Below are 25,119 nucleotides of genomic sequence, written 5' to 3'. Positions count from 1 at the left end.
TCAATCCCCCTGTCTACAATGTGATTATAAATTAGAAAGGCTTTATTTGTCAGGGACTGAACATTAAAAAGTTCAACCTGATGTTTAGTGAGGTGTTGCTTTTAACAAGAGGACGAAGAAAGCTGAAACCCACTCCAGGCTTTCCGTTTTGCCTGGACCGCCGCCGAGCAGTGTTTTTAGTCTCCGTGGTAATGGTGCTCGGCTGACAGATAATGGATTCTGTGTCCTGTTGGAGGAAGAGAAAGTCTGTTTAAGAAGCACGTAGTGATTCACACACAGAGCACATAGAAGACCATATACAAAACAAAGCATTTAACGTGCTACTTTAGTTACGATGGTATTTGAGAAACTAGTAAATTAAACGATTTAAAGATGAAGTTTATGATGTTCTTTCTACTTTAATGACAAAATAAACTGCATGATTAAAGTGGAAATTTTGAGAATAAAGTTCCTTGCTTTTTTTTCCCCCATTGTGTACCTATTTTTTTTTTCTATTCTCTGTACCCTAATAAGCTTTCACATGACACTCAGATGGTGGGCTACGAGTCGCCTTTTCACGGCAACTTTAATATCTGACAACTTCTTTTTTATTTCGGGCATGTTTGAGTGTCTCCGACACTCTATGTCACTCGATCAACTTCCTTTTGTTGTTTATACCACTGTTTAAACCAACAGATAGTACGTTTTTCCTTGCCTCCACTTGGTATTCGCTGAAATTCTTCTATTTTCCCTGTGCTTTTGCCATTGTCTTTTCATAGAATGCTGAGCTTAAGGGCTAATTATATTGATTTGCAAATTCAAAGAGGCATAATTCTTGGAGAAGATGAGGCAGGACAGCAGGCAAACGCACAAATTAATGCATCTGGATTTTTTTGTGTGCACAAACATTTCCGCTTTTGTCCGTACCCCATGTTTTAGTGTGAATTCTACGCACAGCGTTAAGCATGAGGCCCCTGATCATTTTGAGGGTTGTGTTTGATACAGCTGCAGGCAAGTTTACATTTTTGTCTAGAAGTAGGACACAAAAAGTTTGATATTGCCTTATTTCCACAGGAATCACTCGTTTGCTCTATTTTAATATTTTACTATTATTTTTGGCATATTTCATAATAACTGTAATACCTTTCACTCTCGCAAACACATTATAAATTTATTATGGCCTAGAGTTTCAAAGTTAAAATTAAAGAAGTGCATATTATACACCTGAACATAGATAACTTTGAAATACTGTACTAATAACCAACCATACCAAGTCTATAGGATATTCACCAAAAATATAGGATTGTAACATGAAATACAAATACCTATTTCAATCTTTTATCTTTGGGGCATTCTGCCTGCTTCAAAATTATTTTTACACTAACTTCCATAATAAGAATAATCTCAAAGTAAATGTACAGAATAACTTCTAAAGATTCTGACTCTAAAGTTGCAGAACTGGAAATTGGCTCGGTCAGTACTAAACAAGATAAATAGAAATTTATATATAAACAGAATCCTTCATAGTATGACAGTTCTACAGATGCATGACTTTGTTTAAAAATTTCATGACCCCTAATGTGTAAAATGTTTTAGCAGCAAGAGAATAATCAGGGGGCAATGCAAATACTGTTTTAATGTATTAGGGCCTACATATTAATATTTATTACATTCTCATATTAAAAGAGTATGTGAGAAAGGAGTAATTATAAATAGGAAATGCAGGTAATGGGTGTAACAGAGCAAAATGCAGAGGAGAGGAAAGATATAGAAAAAGATGATCTGCTGTGGCAACCCCTAATGGGAGCAGCTGAAAGAAGAAGTAGTAGTAGTTAACAAAATGGAAACTAAGGTCAGAGACACATCAGAAGTTGCTGGGAACACAGAGGTCAAATTAAGCATTTTCGAATAAAAGTGTATTGCACCCTTCACCAATTGGATAAGCCTTACAAAATCAAGCACAGATTAAGAAAATATTCATTTAGACTGTGTGGCCTTACTCTAAATTTGTGTAAATAGTATACAGTTATATTTGCTCAAATGTTGAGTGGAAACAAGAATTCCCAGTGAAATCGTCAATGATGCTTATTACCCTAAGTTCTTGTCTATAAGCCGCGGCTTATCTAAGGAAAAAAGTTGTGAAAATGAAAAAATAGAATATCGGCTTATACATAAGTCCGGCTTATACAGTAATCCCTCCTCCATCGCGGGGGTTGCGTTCCAGAGCCACCCGCGAAATAAGAAAATCCGCGAAGTAGAAACCATATGTTTATATGGTTATTTTTATATTGTCATGCTTGAGTCACAGATTTGCGCAGAAACACAGGAGGTTGTAGAGAGACAGGAACGTTATTCAAACACTGTAAACAAACATTTGTCTCTTTTTCAAAAGTTTAAACTGTGCTCCATGACAAGACAGAGATGACAGTTCTGTCTCACAATTAAAAGAATGCAAACATATCTTCCTCTTCAAAGGAGTGTGTGTCAGGAGCACAAAATGTCACATAGATAGAGAAAACAATCTCTAGCAAACAAATCAATGGTGCTGTTTGGCTTTTAAGTATGCGAAGCACCGCGGCACAAAGCTGTTGAAGGCGGCGGCTCATACCCCCTCCGTCAGGAGCAGGGGGGGGGGGAGAGAGAGAGAGAGAGAAACAGAGTTTGTTTTTCAGTCAAAAATCAATACGTGCCCTTCGAGCTTTTAAGTATGCGAAGCACTGTGCAGCATGTCGTTTCAGGAATCAGCTTTACAAATGATAGCAACGTGAAGATAATCTTTCAGCATTTTTAGACGAGCGTCCGTATCGTCTAGGTGTGCGAACAGCCCCCCTGCTCAATCCCCATACGTCAGGATCACAGATAGTCAGCGCAAGAGAGAGAGAGAAAAGTAAGCAATCTAGCTTCTCAGCCATCTGCCAATAGCGTCCCTTGTATGAAATCAACTGGGCAAACCAACTGAGGAAGCATGTACCAGAAATTAACAGACCCATTGTCTGCAGAATTCCGCGAACCAGCAAAAAATCCGCGATATATATTTAAATATGCTTACATATAAAATCACAATTTAAATGACCACTACACGCACGTGTTTTGACTCGGCGACGCCCAGAGCAGAAAGAACGCGCTCCGGCCGCTCCAACCGCGCCATGCGGGGAGTGAGAGAGACGCCAATATCTCACACTCTCTCCCCCCTTAAAGAAATTAAATGGGTGCGAGTGAGACCACTGACCTCCCTCCCTTCTACTAGTTATAGGTTATAGTACGTTCGACTTATCCATGAGTCCGGCTTATCTATGATACGATTTTATTTTAAAAATTCGTATGATTTTTGGTCTCCGGCTTATACACGAGTCCGGCTTATAGACAAGAACCTAGGGTAATTAGAGCTAAGCCATATAGAGCTAAGCTCATCAATAAATGACACACCTAGTCTAGAGAGTCTATAAATTAATATAAATAAAACTGATTCAGTTTTAATCTTTGAACTTAAGTGTAACAACAAAGTGAACTCTGACAGAGCCTGGTAAAATGGGGTTTCAAACCCCTCCTTGCTTGTCCTCACCATTTTGCATGCTCTAATGACGTTCATGTTTAGAATTTCTTAATCCACTAAGTGCTCCCTCACTGTCACCTTGTACCTTTATAATACAGGCTAAGACGTAGCAGTGAGCAAAGAAGGTAGAGAGAAAGAATACCTTTAAGAGGCCGCGATACTTACTTATATAGTATGGGTGTTCAGACTAAGGGGAAAAAAAAAAAAAAAAAAGTGTCCGAATGTACTTGGATTCAGGACACAATATTGCGAGTACAAAAAGCAATGTTTATCATCATTTATAATAGTTATAGATATCAGTGAGCTCTTGCTGCTTTAACTATTTAAGCACCGATTGTGTTTTTTTCAGCTGTACTGCTTACTCTGCTTATAGCCACATTGGTAAACTGGCGATTTGCAGAACGGTACATTGTTCAACATTTTTGGTTTTGTAAAAAGAAAAAAAAGAAAAAATTGTGAGTTTTTGGAACGTGTTTAAAACCAAAGGACTTGTGCCCCAATGGTTTTTTTTCACTTAGTTCCTACTGGAGTGGTGACACAGTGTTTTGTGTTGATTTGACATCTTCATTTCAAAGTATTTAGAATCCTTCAGCAAATGAGAGATTAATATGCAAGATGGTAAGTTACTTCATGGCATTTCTTTATCGGGAGTAAACACTATGCATGTGAACTAAGAATATTCTTACTCTGCAGTGTATAAACAGATCTATATGAATAAAGCTCAAACCTACCCACTGTTTAAATTCCTTTTTACTTTATTCGCCGTTATACATGTTGAAATGAAATGGTTAAAAACAGAAACAGGCAGAATCAAGCTATTTTACAAGCTACTTCATATCTGCCCTAGCACTGACAGAGAGGGAAAGCACAGTGAGTGGGCCAAGACCAGAAAAAAGAGCTTGTAATACTAAACAGTGTCATGCTAGCAGACATTCTAGAGGCCCAGAGCAGTCCATGAGACCTTCCACTACTTAGAAGAAATTGCTAAGAATTAGAAATATTAAATCTGTCTATTTTGACTTGACATTTATAAGTTTAGATTATCTGTGTAGACCTTTACACACTTTTGATTCTTGTTGTACCAGATGTGATGTGATAATGCTGAACAATTTTATTCGATAAAACATTGTATCCACTTTGGGTAGCACAGAAAACACAAGTTACATTGACAAGAGCATATTTATTATATATCTATCTAATGACTTTCTTCCCTAATGACATATTTCTACGGTGTCAAAACCTTGTCTAGTGTTTATCATGACTTGTGGCACTCTGACATTGTGGGGTGTGTATATGTCACACAAAGCAACTCTGTTCATTTGAATCACCATGTACTGCAAACCTTAAAGACCATGTTAACACAAGATTAGGCTTATGAAGGGACTCCAAAATGGGAACCTGTATGCAGACTATGATTTGCACAGTGTCAACTACACAGCACTTTTTATTTATTGGGGATACAACCAATGCAAAGTTTCAGCATACTTCATCCTAAACCAATGGTGCAAGTCAATAATAATAGTACAGAAGTTAGCATTAATATTCAAGTATAATCCAAGTAAAACAAGGAAATGTATAAAGAAAAAATAAATACAATAAAGACAATCCCATAGCAATGCCACAAAAAAATAACATTCAGCTCAGACCAAAATGTTCCTGAACAATTTTGAAAAATGTGTATTTCCAACAAAACAAACGGAGATATTCTATTTGATCCTTTCAGTTGTAAGGATAACCCATGGTATAGTCAGCTAGTAAAATTATTTGTAAACACACTGTACCTATCCTAACACAACACATCCTTGCATGTTATACTCCTCTGAAAACTAAAACTGTAGTGTAATGCCCAGACTACAAGTTACTTTCAGAATGCGAATATGCCATTTATGGACAAATACAAAACATATTATGCAATATCTACTGCTAAATTCTGCTCTGTACTTGTAATATTTCTATAACACTATTATATTGCATTGAGGATTACTTATACTGTATTATGTTCCGAGTATTGTATTGTATTATATTTACCCCTTTTTTTTTTTTTTTTTTTTTTTTTGACACCCACTGCACACCCATCCTACCTGGAAAGGGGTCTCTCTTTGAACTGCCTTTCCCAAGTTTTCTTCCATTTTTTCTCTACAAAAGGTTTTTTTTGGGGGGGGGGGGGGGGGGAGTTTTTCCTTGTCTTATCAGACACTCGAGGCTTGGGGGCTATCAAAAGGCAGGGCCTGTTAAAGCCCATTGCAGCACTCCTTGTGTGATTTTGGGCTATACAAAAATAAACTATTATATATGTGCCTCCTGGACTTCATCATTAAAGTAAGAGTTGCATTCCTGATCAAAGAAGCTGCTGTCACAAACTGGCAAAGTTGCCCCTATATCTCTCTCTCTGTCACTCTATAAATCTCTGTCCATCCCCCACTCAGGTCAGCATCTTTTTGTTTTTTTTTTTTTTCTTTACTCTTTGGCGGCTCTCCTGCTATTCAAATCAGCCAACCATTCTGTGTTTTTAAAGCCCACTGGCTATGCTGCCAAGATCACATCATTGAAGCAAGAGACAGTAGTTGTTTAAAGGTACAGACATTCATTTCCTTTCACACATTTCCATTATAAAAAAGAAAAAAAACAAACTCTAAAATACTTACAAAATAAAAAGGGGGCAACACTGTGGCACAGTGGAAGGGAAGCCCTGCTGCCTCACAATATGGACACTAGGGTTGAAATCTCGGGTTTCCTCAAAACCCCCCCAAAGTAGTGTCTGCATGTTTTTTCTTCTTATGTTCGTGTGGGTTTTCTATGGGAGCTCCAGTTTCCTCCCACAGTCCATAGACATGCAGTTTAGGTGAATTAACACTGCTCAATTGGCTCTAGTGTGTGTGTGTGTGTGTGTGTGTGTGTGTGTGTGTGTGTGTGTGTGTGTGTGTGTGTGTGTGTGTGTGTGTGCACGCGCGCGTGTGATACAGTGAATATTTTCACCCTGCGATTCACTGGGGCCCTGATGCTTGCTGGGATAGACTCTAGCTTCCCTGCAAATCTATTTAGGATAAGTGGGTTTGGATAATGAACATACAGAATACAAGATTCAAAAAAAGCAATTAATTACATGTATCAAAATAAATATTTTCATGAGAAGTTCACCGATCATGATTTTCAGTTTTAGAATTTGACACAAAATGTGCAGTTTGAATTTGCTTGCCAGTTTCAAGACACTAAACATGCTGTCCACTGCCACACAGATGGCTTTGGTCAGGATATTAATACTAAAATTCAGCAAAGACTGATCCATTTAAACCTTAGTGCAGTCCTATATTAGCAATCAAAATGTAAACAATTTTACATCCATCACATCTGCCACTTCCTTACATTTGGTCTAAATCAGGGTTGCCCTACCCTGGCAACAATGTTTTCAAAGTACAGAACATTCCAAAGCGGTTATGTATAGTTGACGCAGGAAGCACTGCTTATTTAATTGAAGTTCACCGCACTCATGCGATTATATTTTTGTACATTTTTTTTAGGTTAAGAATAAAAAGCTACAGCAACATGACATTTAGCCACTTTCAGGCTTTGTAGCAATCCTTCCACAAAGTGGATATATGAAAGTTTACATATTAATAAAAACCATATGGTGAATTGTGTTACGCATGTAAAATTCATAATGTTTAGATACAATGCAAATAATCAATCCAACTTTTAATAAGCATCCCTCAGAAAATGTTAATTTTAACTGATCTTGTCTATGAATGCTGATTAATTAGTAATGTGTGTCATTTCAGCAGTGCACTTTTGCTTTTCCCCTATTTACTGATAAATCAGAATCTACTTTTGATATTCAAGCATCTATTAGGGTTAACTAATGGATATTTAGTTAACAGAGCAGGAAAAAAAAATCTGAATGCTCATCCCCTTCCTAATATCTGTTTTTGAATATTGTACATAAGGAATGGCCTCAGACCTGTAGACAAAGAACATTATTAATAAAGTACCTGACTGAGCAAGCAAAATTTTTAAATCATTACTATTTTTATTCGAGGAACAAAGTTATCCAACACGTGGTTAAGGGCATCTTTAACAGCAATAATTGCAACTAAAATATGGTACTTGCCTTTCATATCAATGTTAAGGAGTTTTAGCTCACTCTTTAGTGCAGGATTGCTTCAATACAGACACTCTAGTAAGTCTACACACATGGACTGCTCGTTTCTTACCCTGTCACAGTATCCCTATTGAGTTCAACTCAGTACTTTCACTATACGGCTCTAAAACTTCACTTTTACTTCTTCCTAGCCATTCAGTTGTAGACTTGTGTTTTATTCAATTGTCCTGCTGCATAACCCATAACCCAATTACACTTCAGCTTCAGATCAAGGACAGATAAGACATTTTTTTGTGGAAAATTCTAGTGTAGAATTCATAGTACCTTCCAAAATGGAATGTCTTCCGTGTCCTAAAGCAGCAAAACATCCCTGTAACATCATGTAATCACTCCCATGTTTTATTGAAGGTATAATGATCTTACTGTCAAATGCATTATTTGCGATACACCAGACACAGAGAGACCTGTTTCATCTAGAGTATTCTATCCATCTACCATATTTGACTCATCTGTTCATAGGCTGTCATTCCAAAAAAGCTTTTGGATTGTCCACATGTTTGTTTGCAAATGTGAGACAAGCACTAATGTCACTCTTTATAACTGAAGTTTCCAGCTAGCTATTCTCACTTGTATTCCATCTCTTTTTTATCATAGAGTCATGAACACTGATCTTAGCAGCAGCTAGAGAGGACTACAGTTCGTTGGATGTCCCAAGATTCTCTGTAACTTCTTGAACGAATCATCGTTATGCCCTTGTTGGCAGGCTGTCCTTACCCTGAGGAGATTCACCACTCTTCCAAATATTCTACATTTGGATATAATGTCTCTCATTGTGGTGCTGTGGAGTTCCATCACCTTATAAATGGCTCTGTAGCCCTTTTGAAATTTCAAGTTTATTTTTCCCTCATCTCTTCTGGAGTTTTCTTTAACTGAGGCACAGTGTTCTTCTAGAAACTTTGTGATGACCACTTCACTTTCATGGTAAGGATCAATATATAGTGAGGTTTAGATTCTACAGGCCTGGCAGCAATCAGGTTTAACTGTCAATGGAGTCTAATTATGAACTAACTTTAAATCAGCTGTCTGTGTAACTAAGGGGGCAATTACATTTTCACATGGGCAATACAGGTCGCAGCATATCTACTATTTAAATAAATTAAAACAGTTTAGAAGTGGTGTTATATATTTACTCTGGTTCTTTTACCCAATATTAAACATCCATTTTCTTAACCTGCAGGGCAGGATAACAGGGCAGCAAGAGGCTGTCCCAGCAACAAGAACAAGACAGTAACAGTACCTGGAAAGGGTGCTAGTCCATCACAGGGTTATCTAATATTCGATTTCAGTATAAAAATATGAAGCCATTCATTGTGACAAATACACAAAAATAGAAGACAGAGAAAAATAACCACGACAGGAATTAATTTGGTTCTGCACAGTAACACTCAGCAGCAAGGTGACTATTTCTCCTGCAAAAAAAAGTTCCGAAGTGTAAATTTCCTTCCCGGTAAGTGGGACAAGGACCCTGAAAGGCAAGCAAAAGATAAGATTCCCAGCTGCTGTTTTGTGTGTGAAAGGAAACACATTGTTGATCAGCAATGGTTGAACGTGGAGTTTGTTCATTTACTTAATTTTGTACCATGTACTCAAATCAAAGATGCATTTAAGACACACTAATACTGCTATTGTCAGATATTGCCTCAGGCACCATCCCTACTGCTTCCGAATGTCTGCTATTTGCCCCGGATCTCCTATCTGAATCTGTTGCTATGCAACCCATGCCAGTTCATCACAGAGCATACTCCCACACACACCCATAACAAGCCAATTTAATGTCACCAATTAAACTAATCTCGAGAAGTGTGTGGAAGAATGAGAATCTTGAGAAAATCCAAGCAAGCAAAAGGAAAATGAAGTAATGTTTCTTAAACAGAATGAATGTTATAACATTGATTTAACTTAATATCTGACAAATTTCATTAGATTTTTACTGTAATATTTATTACCTTATTAAAAAGAATAATTAACACAATTTTATGCTGTATTAAACAGCTTTACTATAAAAAAAATAAATTGTCAAGATAAAATTCAATGCACAGTAATAAAAAAATAACGAAATACCAATCCTTTTCAAAATTAGACTGGATTCAATAATCAAGCAATTTATAAAAACATGACATACATGTTCCTTCACAGGAGACATCACAGTCCCTTTAAGAGAGGGATACTAAATTGGCAGTACAACTACTGAAGAAAACCAACAAGATCTACACGTCTAAGACATTCCACACTTTAATTTCGGCTACACTATTTATTAGCCTCATTTTTAAGTATTCTTGTTATCTCTCTTAGGATAAGCATGAAGTTATGGCAGACATGTAGCATAACTTATAAGATATTCTTTTAATAATCACTGACAAATGATTACTATTTTTTATGACCAGTGCAGTGCCAGTGCACAAAATGTGGATACTCGATACAAAAAGAGCTGCATCCTGGCATAAAAGATGATGTCAAAGTTTCAAGGTATTGAAATCCTTCTTTGTTGTACTGTTTACTCCACCCAAAAATGATGGTTTGGGAAGATAAATTTAGTCTCATGTTTTCATGTAAAAATGGAGATAAAATTTCTGATGGAATAGGTGTCTATGCTAACCAATGCTGGATAGCAGCAAATAATTTCCATGAAAAAAGTCTCACACATACACCAAACATCATGTCATCAACTCAATATGCTCTCAATATCCCAAACACACATCTTCACTAAAATATAATTTAATAAGTCACTTCTGAAAAAGGCTCTTGTGAACAAAAATGGAACACCCTCAAAACTGACCATGCACTTGAAATGAAGATCCACCACCTTACCCTTCACTCATTGGTTACAAGCTCAGCTCAGAAACAGCAAAGCTGGTATTGCACTACCAGTGTGCTACAGAACACATCTCATGGCTCAAGTGACAGGAAAGGTCTCCAGTGATTTTAACCCTACAAGAAAACCTTATTTAAACATAAAATGACAGGGAGATACAAGCAAAAGTGCATATGAAAACAAATAAACCTAGCTGCATTAACATGCATTAAAACACACATTAACACAAGACACAGAGCAAAAGCACCTCCATTAATTTGCATCTCTAGATTTGAACAGGTATGAACCATGCCTAAACCCTTTTGCCAAACAGCTGAACATCCTCAGAAATAAAAGTCATACCTTTTATATTTTAGGTCACTTGTCACTTTTGTGTTTATTATGAAAGTTAACTTTACTTATTTTAAGAAACTGATGCCTGATTCAGGCCCAACTGCATGCTAAAACATTTGCAGAGGTATTCCAGAAAGCAAATTAATAACTCAAAATAAAATGCTTGTATCTGTATTTTCCCCCTTGTTATTTGCAATTAATCAAATGATTTGTGACAGCTCTTTCAATGTCTTTCAATGTTCTTTTTGTCTGTGGGAGAGTTGAAATTCATGTAAAATGGCAATTAAATATTTACTTGTTTTAATAATTTAGGAAAAGTTAAATAATTAAATATTTTATGTTTAAGTTTGAAAATTGTCTCAATTTTTGCAAAAAAACCTTTATCCAAAAAAAAAAACAAACAAAAAAAAAAAAATTGCTGAGAGCCTGAGTAAAAAGTTTTTTTCGATTGGCTCGTAGGGCTTAACATTTAATCATTCAGCCTATGAGATTAGACCTGTAGAGGCACACATAGGAAAGTTGATGTTGTGTGCCTCATTCAGTATAGTTTCTGATGAAAAAAATGGGCATCAACTGAATTATTTATTCATTATCTTTTAGACTAAAAAAAAATAATTTTTTTTTTAACTTTTTATGATTGCTTGTACATTACGTTGGCAGTAATACTCAAGAAGTTATTTTTTTAAAGAGGTTTTTCATAATTATTTGAGGTAGGGGTTGTATATAATCAGTTTATATCTGACTTACATTGCTGGCGCAAGCAGTACTTGGAGAGGAGAGAAAAAAAAAAAGAAACCCAAAGTTGACATCCTCAACACAATGCCAACTGTTAAGAGAGTTAAAATGAAAATGATGGTTTATGGTCAATAGTACTGTTATAGAATGTTAACCGAGGTAAATGAGTGAAAGTACAAAGAGAAAAAACAAATCAATATGATTTATAAAATTATTTTGTTTTTAGATTTAAATAACCTAATGTAGAAGAAATGTTTTGTGATGAGGATTTAATGCAAATACCTGGTGGGGACTGTTATATATTGTCACTTAATGCAATTTATTTGAATTTAGCATATAGTTTCTGATGAGGAACTGGCATCAAGTGAATGATTTATTCATCACCCCCCTTTCACTGATACTACACCTCCACCAACTACATCTCACAGAAAAGCAAATAAGAATTGTGCACTGTTCTGGTAACAATAACTGCTAAAAATCTAGGCAATTCTATTGGCATGGTAGATGTGCGTCCCACAGCACTAACAGTAATCTTATCTGGTTTACTCCAACAAAAAATACCTCTTTTAAGGTACCACCATTAATGATTTATTTTTTATATTCATTGTTTGAGGTTGACTTTAAATGCTTTGGCCAGACTTTCAATATGACAAAAGTAAACTGCACCTTTTCAGCAATGCTCCTTATTTATCCAGGTACACATTCAACAATTTGAACAAAAAAATAACTAACTATAATTTCAAAAGATGTTCTATGCTACTGCTTTCATCCCCCCCCTTTCTTGTCCATTTTTTAAAAGCAGTGAAATTTCAAAGGGTCCAATGATATGCAACAGTAATAATGAACATGTAGTGACCTTTCTAAGCAGCTCTGAAGACTTAAAGCAGCCATGCAAAATTATTCTCCACATTCTCAGTAATACATTTCTGTCACTGAATGAGTAGGAGAACCACAGTTGCTCTCAATAAAAATGACAATTATGGAGACTTAAAACTGTTTTTATAATGATGCAATGGTCAGTTTCACCCTTGTTATCTTATAACGCACACTCACCCCAGCAACATAACTCAAGTTGCAACTTGACTCTTGCTAACACAGGCATTTTCTTTCACAGTAAATTTTACAGAAGCAGAATTACTCCCTTACTTAAACTGATTAAGAACACATTATGCAAGCGTTAAATGACGCACAGCTAGGAGAACATTTTAACAACATGCATCACAAAATATGTTGACAGTATAAATAAAATGAATACTCCTGGAATTTCCAAGAGGAACTGGAAAAGTTGCTAGTGATAAGATGATGATAGTGATGAGGTTCATGCTAGGTGAGGATTGTGATGAGGTTCCTTAGTGTATGATTGGACCAGGACAACAGCACATGCTGATACACTGCTCTGGAAAATCCACACTGGCCTCTACATTTGCAGAAAGAGGACAAAGGTGAATTGCTGCGTTTTGGAATAATGATATTAGCATTATTCAAATTTCAACTAACCAGTTCAGGAAATATGCAAATCATGGTTTTGGACTGTGGCAATTCAATGATACTCTGCTGCTCGGGGGATCATTGGCATGCAGAAAGCATTAAGTTTGCAGAGGACAGAAATGTATCTGACACCACAGTGGCATTTCAACCTCTCACACCAGTTGCCAGTGATTATACTATCAGATATTATTCATATGCACATTGTCAGGTTTAATGCTATAATTCGAGCAAAAATAGACGAAGCGAAGGACAAAGTCTACTCCCAGCTACAAACCACACTAGACTCTTAAACACAAAGTGATATGATCATTACTGCTAGAACCCTAAATGCTTGTTTGGATGAGTTATCAAGCATGGGAGGACATGGAAACCTACATAACAAAGGGTTGTCATTCACTGTAGCCTGTAAATCATGAATTTAAATGGTATGCACACAGCAGAAAAACCTCGCCCCATTTTGGATTATTTAATAATATCTAGCAGAACCAGGACATCATTTATGGGTACTCATGTAATGCATTACAAAGAGTATGAGCCTAGTCATTAAGTGATACACAACTGTACAGCTCTGACTGAGAAGACCCAGACCCAGAACCAGCACACACACACACACACACACACACACACACACACACACACACACACACACACACTGACTATGATGGTATCATTGTCTGGATTTAGAGAAGAAATGCAAGCTAGAGTTACATTGTATTGTATTGAGTACATAGGACAATAAACTTGTACCAAAATAAACTAAAGCAAGGTAAAGCGGCTGGCTGCACCATATCTGTAACAACTAATAAAAGCTTAAGGCGATCAATTATTACGACAACTGCACTCACTAGTTTGCCATTTCTTCCAATATCCAAATCAGCCTAACACATTATTGTACCCAATAATTTGATATATATCTGTGGCTATCACAGGAATAGACTCCTCTCCCTTGTTGGAAAAAAAAAGTAACAGCGGGGCCTTGTCTTTAAACTCTGTACACTGTCACTGCCACCCTCACTAGGAAAAGAGAATCTAAAGTGAAATGAAATGCTGTCAACACATTGTTATTGACCTTGTGTAAATCACTGAAACGAAAGTAAGGTAGTAAAGAAATATCAAACTATATCAAATGCTAACCATTTCCAATTAACAAATTCCACCACCCTTGCTCCTTGCCATATAAATTTTCATGTAAAGTAATTTTTATTTTTCGATTAAACCCAATGATGCTACCCAGGTTCATAAAGCAATTGGAAGACACCATCCTAGGTAAGCACTTACACATTGCACAAAGCTAAAATACTACTGTCAAAGGGGCTATTGTCTCTAAAAAACAGCAGCAACATTTCCAGCATACATTATTTTAACTTACCAGATGACAGCTCTCAGCAATGGGGAGGAAAATGAACATTTTGAATGACATTAACTTGTGAAGTCCATTGCTCCCAACAAAAGCCAATAGGTTGGCATATCCCTTGTGATGGAAACTGTTATTTTCCTGATCACTGCTTGCTACACTAGACTGATCACACTTGCTGAAATGGTAACCAGATTTATCTGCACAGTAGCCAGCAGATGGTACTATGTGCCTTTTAACCATTGCTATTCCAGCATGTAACTTAGAAGGAAAATACAAAAACACACAAACATTTAGAGCCTAACAAAGACTCTGTATCCTTAAATATATTAAATCATTCAATTGCCATGACAAATTCCCAACTGGTATTGAAAGCAATTAAAACAACATTTTTACATAGGTAACATTTTGCAACACAAGACTTACTTTACGCTGCAAAACAAATCTTAAAACTTTATACACATCATATTTCTAAAGGATAATAATTTTTTGAATTAGGTCAAAATTAGGTCCTCATGGACCCTGTGATCATCAGAGGTGACTGTGTGCAGAGGGTGCAGACCTATAAATATCTGGGAGTGCAGCTGGATGATAAATTGGACTGGACTGCCAATAATGATGCTCTGTGTAAGAAGGGACAGAGCCGACTATACTTCCTTAGAAGGCTGGTGTCCTTCAACATCTGCAATAAGATGCTGCAGATGTTCTATCAGACGGTTGTGGCGAGCACCCTCTTCTACACGGTGGTGTGCTGGGGAGGCAGCATAAAGAAGAGGGATGCCTCACGACTGGACAAACTGGTGAGGAAGGCAGGCTCTATTGTAGGCACGGAGCTAGACAGTTTGACATCTGTGGCAGAGCAACGGGAACTGAGCAGGCTCCTGTCAATAATGGAGAATCCACTGCATCCACTGAACAGGATCATCTCCAGACAGAGGAGCAGCTTCAGCGACAGACTGCTGTCACTGTCCTGCTCCACTGACAGACTGAGGAGATCATTCCTCCACCACACTATGCAACTCTTCAATTCCACCTGGGGGGGTAAACGTTAATATTATTCAAAGTTATTGTCTGTCTGTATACCTGCATTGTTATCACTCTTTAATATTTTCTTTATCAGTCTGCTGCTGCTGGAGTATGTGAATTTCCCCTTGGGATTAATAAAGTATCTATGTATAAACATTTTTATGCTGAACACCAAACCGTTTACATTACCAACATCCAAGGTACATGGTGAAAAGAAAACATTTCCCCCATCACCAACTGCATTAATAATGGAGACAAGTCAGAGTACAGAAAGGTTGTGGAGGACTTTGTTTTATGGTGCAGGGACAACCATCTGTAACTCAACATCTGCAAGACAAAAGAGCTGGTGGTGGCCTTCCGGCATGCCAAGGAGTCTCTGATACCAGTCACTTTCAGGGGAGGATGTGGAAGTGGTGCCCAGCTACAAGTACCTGAAGGTTCACATAAAGAAACTGGTCTGGTCTGACAATACGGTGCTGCTGTACATGAAGAGCCAGAGCAGACTGGACATCTCAAGTAGACCCCGGCAGCAAGCTACTGGAAATGTTCTAACAACACATAGTAACCAGGGTGTTATTCTAGACTGTAGTCTCCTGGGGAAGCAACTTGAGCTCAAAAGATGCACAATACCTGCACAAACTTATCAGGAAAGCCTGTTCCATCACATTTCAAACCCTGGAACCACTGGAAGCTGAAGCGGAAAGACAGCATAATGGCAAAATTAGATGTCATCATTAAAAATTCCCTTCTTCCCCACCAGTAAGTGCTCTCTTGGAGCACTTTCAGTCAAAGTGCTCATTCCACCACAGTGTGCTAAGAAGCACTTCTGGGGGTCTTTTCTGCCCACTGCCATACTCTTTTTAAGTTCATTTGGAAATATCTGCACAATACACAGTTATTTATTCATCGATTGGCTCTATAATTTGTCCTGCAAGTCTGTTTGACATGTTTCTACTGCTGTATGCATCTGAAGTTCCCCCATGGGATTAATAAAGTTTACCTAATCTAATTATTTATATAGCAAATGTTCATGCAAAGTATAGTGCATCCGGAAAGTATTCAAAGCGCATCACTTTTTCCACATTTTGTTATGTTACAGCCTTATTCCAAAATGGATTAAATTCATTTTTTTCCTCAGAATTCTACACACAACACCCCATAATGACAACGTGAAAAAAGTTTACTTGAGATTTTTGCAAATTTTATTAAAAATAAAAAAATTGAGAAAGCACATGTACATAAGTACAAAATTGAGCTCAGGTGCATCCTGTTTGACAGTTCATGTCAGAGCACAAACCAAGCATGAAGTCAAAAGAATTGTCTGTAGACCGCTGAGACAGGATTGTCTCGAGGCACTAATCTGGGGAAGGTTACAGAAAAATTTCTGCTGCTTTGAAGGTCCCAATGAGCACAGTGGCCTCCATCATCCGTAAGTGGAAGAAGTTCGAAACCACCAGGACTCTTCCTAGAGCTGACTGGCCATCTAAACTGAGCGATCGGGGAAGAAGGGCCTTAGTCAGAGAGGTGACCAAGAACCCGATGGTCACTGTCAGAGCTCCAGAGGTCCTCTGTGGAGAGAGGAGAACCTTCCAGAAGGACAACCATCTCTGCAGCAATCCACCAATCAGGCCTGTATGGTATAGTGGCCAGACAGAAGCCACTCCTTAGTAAAAGGCACATGGCAGCCTGCCTGCAGTTTGCCAAAAGGCACCTGAAGGACTCTCAGACCAGGAGAAAGAAAATTCTCTGGTCTGATGAGACAAAGATTGAACTTTTTGGTGTGAATGCCAGGCGTCACGTTTGGAGGAAACCAGGCACCGTTCATCACCAGGCCAATACCATCCCTACAGTGAAGCATGGTGGTGGAAGCATCATGCTGTGGGGAAGTTTTTCAGCGGCAGGGACTGGGAGACTAGTCAGGATAAAGGGCAAGATGACTGCAGCAATGTATAGAGACATCCTGGATAAAAAGCTGCTCCAGAGCGCTCTTGACCTCAGACTGGGGTGACGGTTCATCTTTCAGCAGGACAACGACCCTAAGCACACAGCCAAGATATCAAAGGAGTGGCTTCAGGACAACTCTGAATGTCCTTGAGTGGTCCAGCCAGAGCCCAGACTTGAATCCGATTGAACATCTCTGGAGAGATCTTAAAATGGCTGTGCACCGATGCTTCCCATCCAACCTGATGGAGCTTGAGAGGTGCTGCAAAGAGGAATGGGCGAAACTGGCCAAGGATAGGTGTGCCAAGCTTGTGGCATCATATTCAAAAAGACTTGAGGCTGTAATTGCTGCCAAAGGTGCATCGACAAAGTATTGAGCAAAGGCTGTGAATACTTTTGTATATGTGATTTCTCAGTTTTTTTATTTTTAATAAATTTGCAAAAACCTCAAGTAAACTTTTTTCATGTTGTCATTATGGGGTGTTGTGTGTAGAATTCTGAGGAAAAAAATGAATTTAATCCATTTTGGAATAAGGCTGTAACATAACAAAATGTGGAAAAAGTGATGTGCTGTGAATACTTTCCAGATGCACTGTATGTACCTCAAAGTGCTTTGCAAGATGCCAAAGGAAAAGAACAAGATAAATAAATTAAAATGAAATAAAAATAAGATTGAATAAATGGCAAATCAAAAATTAAAGAAAAACAAAATCAATATGCACTTGCATAACTCAGATATATAGGTAATAGAAAAAGTCCCTAAAAACGAATCTATGCAAGTCTCTAAAGATAAGCCTGATGCTATAATCACACGACTGGGGAGTTCAGGAAAAAGAATAAACACTCCACCTGACCCCAAATGGGCATTCTGCCTAACATATATGTACTTAGGTTGTTTCTTGTTGTTTTTAACCTCTTTTACTAGAAGATTTCATGTAACAGGTCTATTAGACAGTTGGGAGTACCTGCTTATGTCCCAACAGGTGGCTACACAGCACTTTGATCAGGTGGTGTTAAGAAACGGAACTGAATTAAGGCAGGCTGTATACATCCCCAATCCTGGAGTGCCACAGTGGCTGCCAGCTCTTGTTCTAATTAAGATGTTTGTTATTATCACTTGTTGAAAGTCTCCTAACCCCCCCCCCCCCCCCCCCCCCCACACACACACACACGTTTACCCAGGTCAGCTGACTAAAAACCATCCACCAAAGCTTTCTCCCCACCAACCATTTCTGTATATGGAAAACGCCATTTAATAAAAATATTCTGATCTTTAGACATAAAGGAATAATTTATATATCTGTCTGAGTTAGAAATCCTTTCCAAGCCTACACTTCATCAGGAAATTAACATAATTACCAAGGATGATGAGAACACCTACAAGTACCTCCAACCTTTTATTACAAATCAGTCTTACTAAAACTAGCTACATAATAATGAACACATATATAGTAGTACTGATTTAACCATTTAATTTACAATTCATCAGTATCACTCACTGTGTTCTTGAAAGAGAGAGAAAGAAAAAAATAGAAAATCCTTAATAAGTGTATTGAAGCAAACACATACAGACTTGTGTACACTAAAGGGCGTGACATGAGGATGTGTATTTCTGAATGTCAAAGAGAAGTTACTGAATTACTAATTTCTGAGAAAACAGACAGAGTGCTACACCTAAAGGTCTTGTTAAACAAACAGTTCAAATCAACAGCATGTCTAAATGTAAAACCTGCAACCACTGTGGCCCTTCAGGACCAGGAACTGAGTGCCACTGTATTAAGCAAACCTCATCTTTAAACTATGATGAAATTATAGTGACTCGTTTAAAAAAAAAACAAAAAACATTTCTTTTACCTGGAAAGGGATTTAATCAATCCAAAGGGTGTTTGTATTTAACAAATAAAATCCCTTATACAGGCTTAATAAAGAGAAAGCTGTATAAAAATAAATTGCAAATATTCCATCAAAGTGTGACATCAGCACTACAACTCCACAAATCTTTACTAAAGCCAGACAAACCAAAAAACTGGTGTTCCAAGACAGGGAAATATTGTCAGTCACACAAGAAACACTTCTTTATTAAAATATAATATACTGGAGGTCAAAGGTTTAGTTGCAATCTTCAAAAGCATTCTACATTTTATAAAACTGTCAATACTAATACTACCATAAAAACAAGATTCAGATTGCATTTGTTACAAGATGCAACCATTCACAGTAATGTATAACTGCTTAGCTTATATTAAAAATATCTGTGTTCAAAATTTTCTACTGTACTGATGTATAATGTTCTCTTAATTCCCAGTTATAATTATGGGAAATCTTTTTACATTGCAAGTCATATTACAGAAAAAACACAATGTCTATGACCCAAATTATTTAGCAGTAAGGTATAGCTGAAGACTATTGTGAATTTCCCCTTGGGATTAATAAAGTATCTATCTATCTATCTGTGGCAGTGATAGAGGGGATCAGAAAGACGTTCAGGTCAGGTTGAAAGGTAAGGCATGAGGAATTCTGAATGTGGGACATAAACAAAACAACGCAGTTAAAATGATTATTGTTATTCATTGCTTCCAAATTTAGGGTAAATTTTAGATGAGCAATAGTTAACAGTACATATTTAAGAAACAAGAGTAACCAAATCTACAATGATCATCATTTTGGGAAAAAAAAATAAAAAAAAAATACAAAAACGCCCTAATCTGTGGATTGAGTATAATTTTACTACATTTATAACATGTGAATAAGTTCTTAACATTAAACAATAAGAACAACCACATTTTGACAAAAAGACTAAGAAAAAGTAAATTTTTTCAGTCAAAAAAACTTGCAAACAAAGGCATGAACAGACACAACTATATAAACACCCACAAAGTCAAAAATGTAAATGTTTGTTGCTGCTTTACAATGAGTAGATAGAGAGGTAGAACTGAATCCTAGTTATGAGCATACTTTGCACAGATGTGTATGTGTTTCATGTCCCTGATAAGTTTGTGGTATTTAGATATTAAACCATCTGTCCAGCCTCAAAGCAGAAAACAGGTATTTTCAGAAAATCTAAAAAGCTTGATTAGTATTTTGGAAGCACCAGACAAGTACAAATTGAAAAGTTGGACTGAATTGTCTAGTAATTACATAAAAATTCAGTTTCATTTTTTTTCTTTTTGAAAGGTTGAATTTTTCCCCCCCAAGCAGAAATGCCTTAAATTATGCTACAGCATTCTTCCCTAACAAAACCGCAAATCTACATTTCTCAAGATTTTTCCATTTTCAAATGAAGACATTTATCAATTTAGTTTCTTCATTAGTTTGTTGATCATTATCTTTAGAGACTATGATGTTTTCTCAAGACTGAACAAGGATATCAGTACTGTTAATGACGATTCCATCTCAACTGTATTTAATGTCTAGTGAAGAATCACTAACAAGAGAATGCTTACATTCTGTGCAATATAATTGCAAATATATGAAATCTCATCAGGAACATTTAACAAGATTCAAAAACTAGCAATAAAACTAAAGCACTGTTAAGGCAATCAGAAACATATCCATGGTGACACAGTAATTGGAGGAGAGCCGGTGTCAAATTAATATAACACAATTGACAGAAATAGCCCTAATACAGTTTACTCTGGCAAAACAATGGTTATAATCAACCATATATTTAATTGGATAACCCAAGATAAGTCCTTTAATTCATTGCATCCAAAATGTACTTTGCTTCTATACAAGTTATAGGTTTATATAGGTATTTCATTGTCACGTGTATCATGTACATTGAAATTCTTAACTTGCATTGGCTAATCAACATGGAAAACATAGCTGGTGCAATGATCGACTTGTAAAGCACCCTGTGATGGTTTTCACTAGGGATGAGCACAGGTGATCAAATGGCTGAAAACCTGTGTAAAAAAAGTACAGACAAAACAAAAATAGTCATCCATCCATCCATTTTCCAACCCGCTGAATCCGAACACAGGGTCACGGGGGTCTGCTGGAGCCAATCCCAGCCAACACAGGGCACAAGGCAGGAAACAATCCTGGGCAGGGTGCCAACCCACCGCAGGAAACAAAAATAGTCATTGACTCCTTATTACAAAGTTCTACCAAAATTAAATTAAAATATCTGAATTATAAAAAATATAAACAACTTAGAGCTTGAGACTATGATGTGTTATCAAGAGGACCATCCAAGGATATCAGTACTGCAATTAACAACTTCCATCTCCAACTGTGTTTAGTGTAATCAAGTATCACGAATAAAGAGCAGGTTCAGATTCAGTGCAGTACAATCATATATGCATTTAAAAATCTCACCTGGAACATTCAACAGGACTCAGAGTAGTTTACAATAAAACTAAAGTTAATGAGAAATGCATACCCATGATGACACAATAATTGGAGGATAGCCAGTGTCAAAGTAATACGACACAACTGACAGATTCTGATGTCTCTAATACAGCTACTAACGCAAAGGACAAATTTGGTTAAAGTCAACCATATATTTAATTATGTAACACAAGACAAGCCCTTTAAATCACTGTATTCAAAATATATTTCAAATCTATACAAGTTATATGTTTATAGAGGTCGTTAAGGTCATGTGTACAGGATTAAATGAAACTCTTAACTTGCATGTGCAAATCAAAAAAAGAACAAGTCACCACTCTGCAGTTCCTTGATTAACTTGCAAAGCACCTTAAGATGTCGATAACCAGGGAGGAGCACAGGGGATCGAGAGGCTGAATGTGTGTATGTGCGTGAAAAGGTACCTGACAAAACAAAAAACTGTAGTCAAGCTTTGTATGCAAGAGTCAACTAGTGATAAAACTGACAAAGTGGTTAAAGGTTTGATCTTCAAACCCTAATCTGAAGAGTTTAAATCTCACTACTGACACTGTGTAACCATGAGCTAGGAAATTCACCTGCTGGGGCTCCAGCTCGAGGGAAAAAAACAAAAACAAAAGAACTGTAACCAATTGTGTCTCTTGAATATGCAAGCCATCCTGGTTAAAGGTATCAGCCAAATAACAACCCTCTCTGGCTTGAAGGAAAGCTCTCTCTAGCTACGCCTACTTATTATCCCACATTCTCCATTTATTTAGCACCCTGTCTCTATTCAGCTCAGCTCATTATCGCTAACAGGCTCCAAGTTTGTATGCAGCCTTGGAGTAGTGATCGATGACCAGTTGTCCTTCAGAGGCCATTATGGTACAGTCTCTCAGTCTTGCATATTCATGCTATACAATACCATAACATCAGACCGTATCTGACAAAGAATGCAGAATTCCTCCTGGTACAAGCTTTGATCTTATCATGAATGGACTACTGCAACTCCCTACTGATGGAGTACTGGCAAGTGTCACCAAGCCAGCACAGATGATTGAAAATACACCTACCGAGGCAGGCAGCATGTATCACTCCTCTTTTCAGAGCAACCACATTGGGTCCCTGAGGCAGCATACATTAAGTTAATAGGTCAGCACCTATTCAAATATATATATATATATACACACACACACACACACACACACATACATACATACTGTGAGGTCCTCTATTCTCTACCACTCAGGTCTGCTGATGAATGGTGTTTTGTGATACCACTGCTGCATGATATCTCAGCCCAGAAATTTTCATGTGTAGCTCCTGGCTGCCCACCTCCATTCAAAATTCTAATTCCCTTAGTGGGATAAAGAAGTGTTTGGAGACTCTCTTACTCTGTGCAATTCTGTCTAACAAGGTTTTGTAACCTGGGAATTGAAACCCACTTGTATTTTATTCTGTGTTTTTAGCTTGTGTTGTGATGATCAATTCTGTATTCTTGCCCTGTAACACTTGTTCCCAAACAGTTCCCCAAACTGATGTTTACTCGATTATGCTGTCTTTTTTTTTTTATAAGTCGCTTTGGATGCAAAAGCTCATAAACATGCCAAGAAATCAAGTAAAAAAAAAAAAATCATTTGAAACTACAAATTGTTTTTGCATTCATGCTAATTTTTAAAATCTAAGTGCAAATCCTATAATATGGGAAGAAATCGATAACATTTACGATCAGAGGGATCTGAATTAAAACAAACAAAAAGTTAAAAAGACGAAAAAGTAAATCATGATGAAAGATTCACGGACACAAACAATACATCGTTGTTAGTGTTTAGTGAAAGACACAAAGTAAAACAAACTCAAGATGGCATGAGATTAAGACTGGGAAAAAAACTTATGAAAACACATGGGAAACACTTTAAAGCGAGTGGAGAGATCATCGTCTCATCCACAACAGGAGCAAATTAAGTGACCAAAACTGAATCTGCTGCTCACTTCTTCCAATATAATGGTCGCTTAAATATTCTTTATTAAAGGCGGAGTTGCGTTGTGGTTAGAAGTTACTTCCCTGACTAACACAAACCCTTGTCAAACACGATGGCCTGTCGATTCTAGTGATCTAAGCAACGAAAAGACAAGAACAATAGTGTTACTTTCAGTAAGCTTCTTACTTTCATTCACATGTTAACAGCGCCAAAAAGCCGCACCTTGCGCTTCATAAAAACCTCAGACCCGTCAGCAGTAATGAAGATTTATGATACTTAGTGTCTACATATGACGTTTACATCTGATGGGACACGCGACACGTCAGTCACCTTTCTTAGACGAAGCAGTAAACACACGCTGCTCCGGTACGTTGTACGTGGCTGACAACTTCCCAGAATGTTACAACTTGAAAGCGGCGGTGTCTGTCTACACGGAAAACGATGCGCCCGACAGCTTTTGCTACTAACCAGATCCTTTGTCAGTTTAGTCGCAGCCAGTTATAGCCACCCCATATCCCAATTTAGCATGTGAACCATAAAAAAGTCACTAGGCGAGGAAGAGTGGCGAGGCCACGTTAAGGGCATCAGGCACCGGTAAGCATTCTCACCTGCACTGCCGCCACCACGCCAGCCCGGTCCGTCTCTCCCGAGTTCTCCAGCAGTTTGTCTCGGTATAACGACCATAAACCCACGTTGGGTAGAAAGAGGAGAGCCGCAACAACCAAGCCGGCGACCTGAAGCAGCCTTTTCTCCTTTCGTCTCATATCCCCCAAGGTATCAATGCAGTACTATAGACTGTAGCACGAAGTATCCGTTCGAGGTGCTGATAACTTTCACTCTGAGCTGAGCCACGCAATAACTAACTACAGGCACTTCCGCTCAGTGGAGCAAACCACTACGGCGCGCGAGGAGGGGGGAGCAGCCAGACTGCATAACGTATTCCCGAGCTCCAAGCTCCATTAAATTACGAATGAACTTATTGTTCAAAACAAGCGAAAAGCGACTGGCGGGAGGCAAGTGTGCGCATATATCTGTGCCGTCTCGTTTTTCTTTCTAGTACAGGAAGTCTAAGGTCGAAACCGAGCAGCAGTTTGCTGGCTCGCTTTCAGGGAACTTGCAGTCCGCCTGTAAACAGGTTATTAGTAAGCGAGGGCGAGAGGCGCTCATTAAAAAAAGTCAAGAACGGATCATTAATGCATGCAGTGCAGTTCTGATATATTCTGTTTATGTCTTTCCAAACGGTCTCGTCTGCTGAGCTATGTCTTCTTGTTTTTTTTAATTTATTATAACTAAATCAACAAGGATATTAATGGCATTAATTAAGATTCATATCATTTGGTTTATTTATAGCGCCTTTTCCTTAAGATGCTTTTCAAATCAGAGTACCAAAGAAATCAAGTAACATATTAAAATAAATAATGAAGTACATGT

At 37.6% G+C, this 25,119-nt stretch overlaps 1 protein-coding gene across 1 annotated transcript in view; it reads right to left on the bottom strand.

The window, feature by feature from the left end:
- LOC114660319 (polypeptide N-acetylgalactosaminyltransferase 10-like) overlaps positions 1-24,584 on the bottom strand; it is a 112,814-nt gene extending 88,230 nt beyond the window's left edge. The window contains exon 1 of the mRNA XM_028812941.2: positions 24,297-24,584. Within this exon, the coding sequence (XP_028668774.2) occupies positions 24,297-24,452 (156 nt within the window). The 5' untranslated portion in view covers positions 24,453-24,584. The remainder of the gene's footprint in view (positions 1-24,296) is intronic.
- Between the last annotated feature and the right edge of the window lie 535 nt (positions 24,585-25,119).

Source organism: Erpetoichthys calabaricus, chromosome 11 (genome assembly GCF_900747795.2).
Source record: "Erpetoichthys calabaricus chromosome 11, fErpCal1.3, whole genome shotgun sequence".
NCBI classification, from domain to species: Eukaryota; Metazoa; Chordata; class Cladistia; order Polypteriformes; family Polypteridae; genus Erpetoichthys; species Erpetoichthys calabaricus.
The sequence above is the reverse complement of the archived record's forward strand: the minus strand, read 5'-3'. Positions and strand labels throughout refer to the sequence as shown.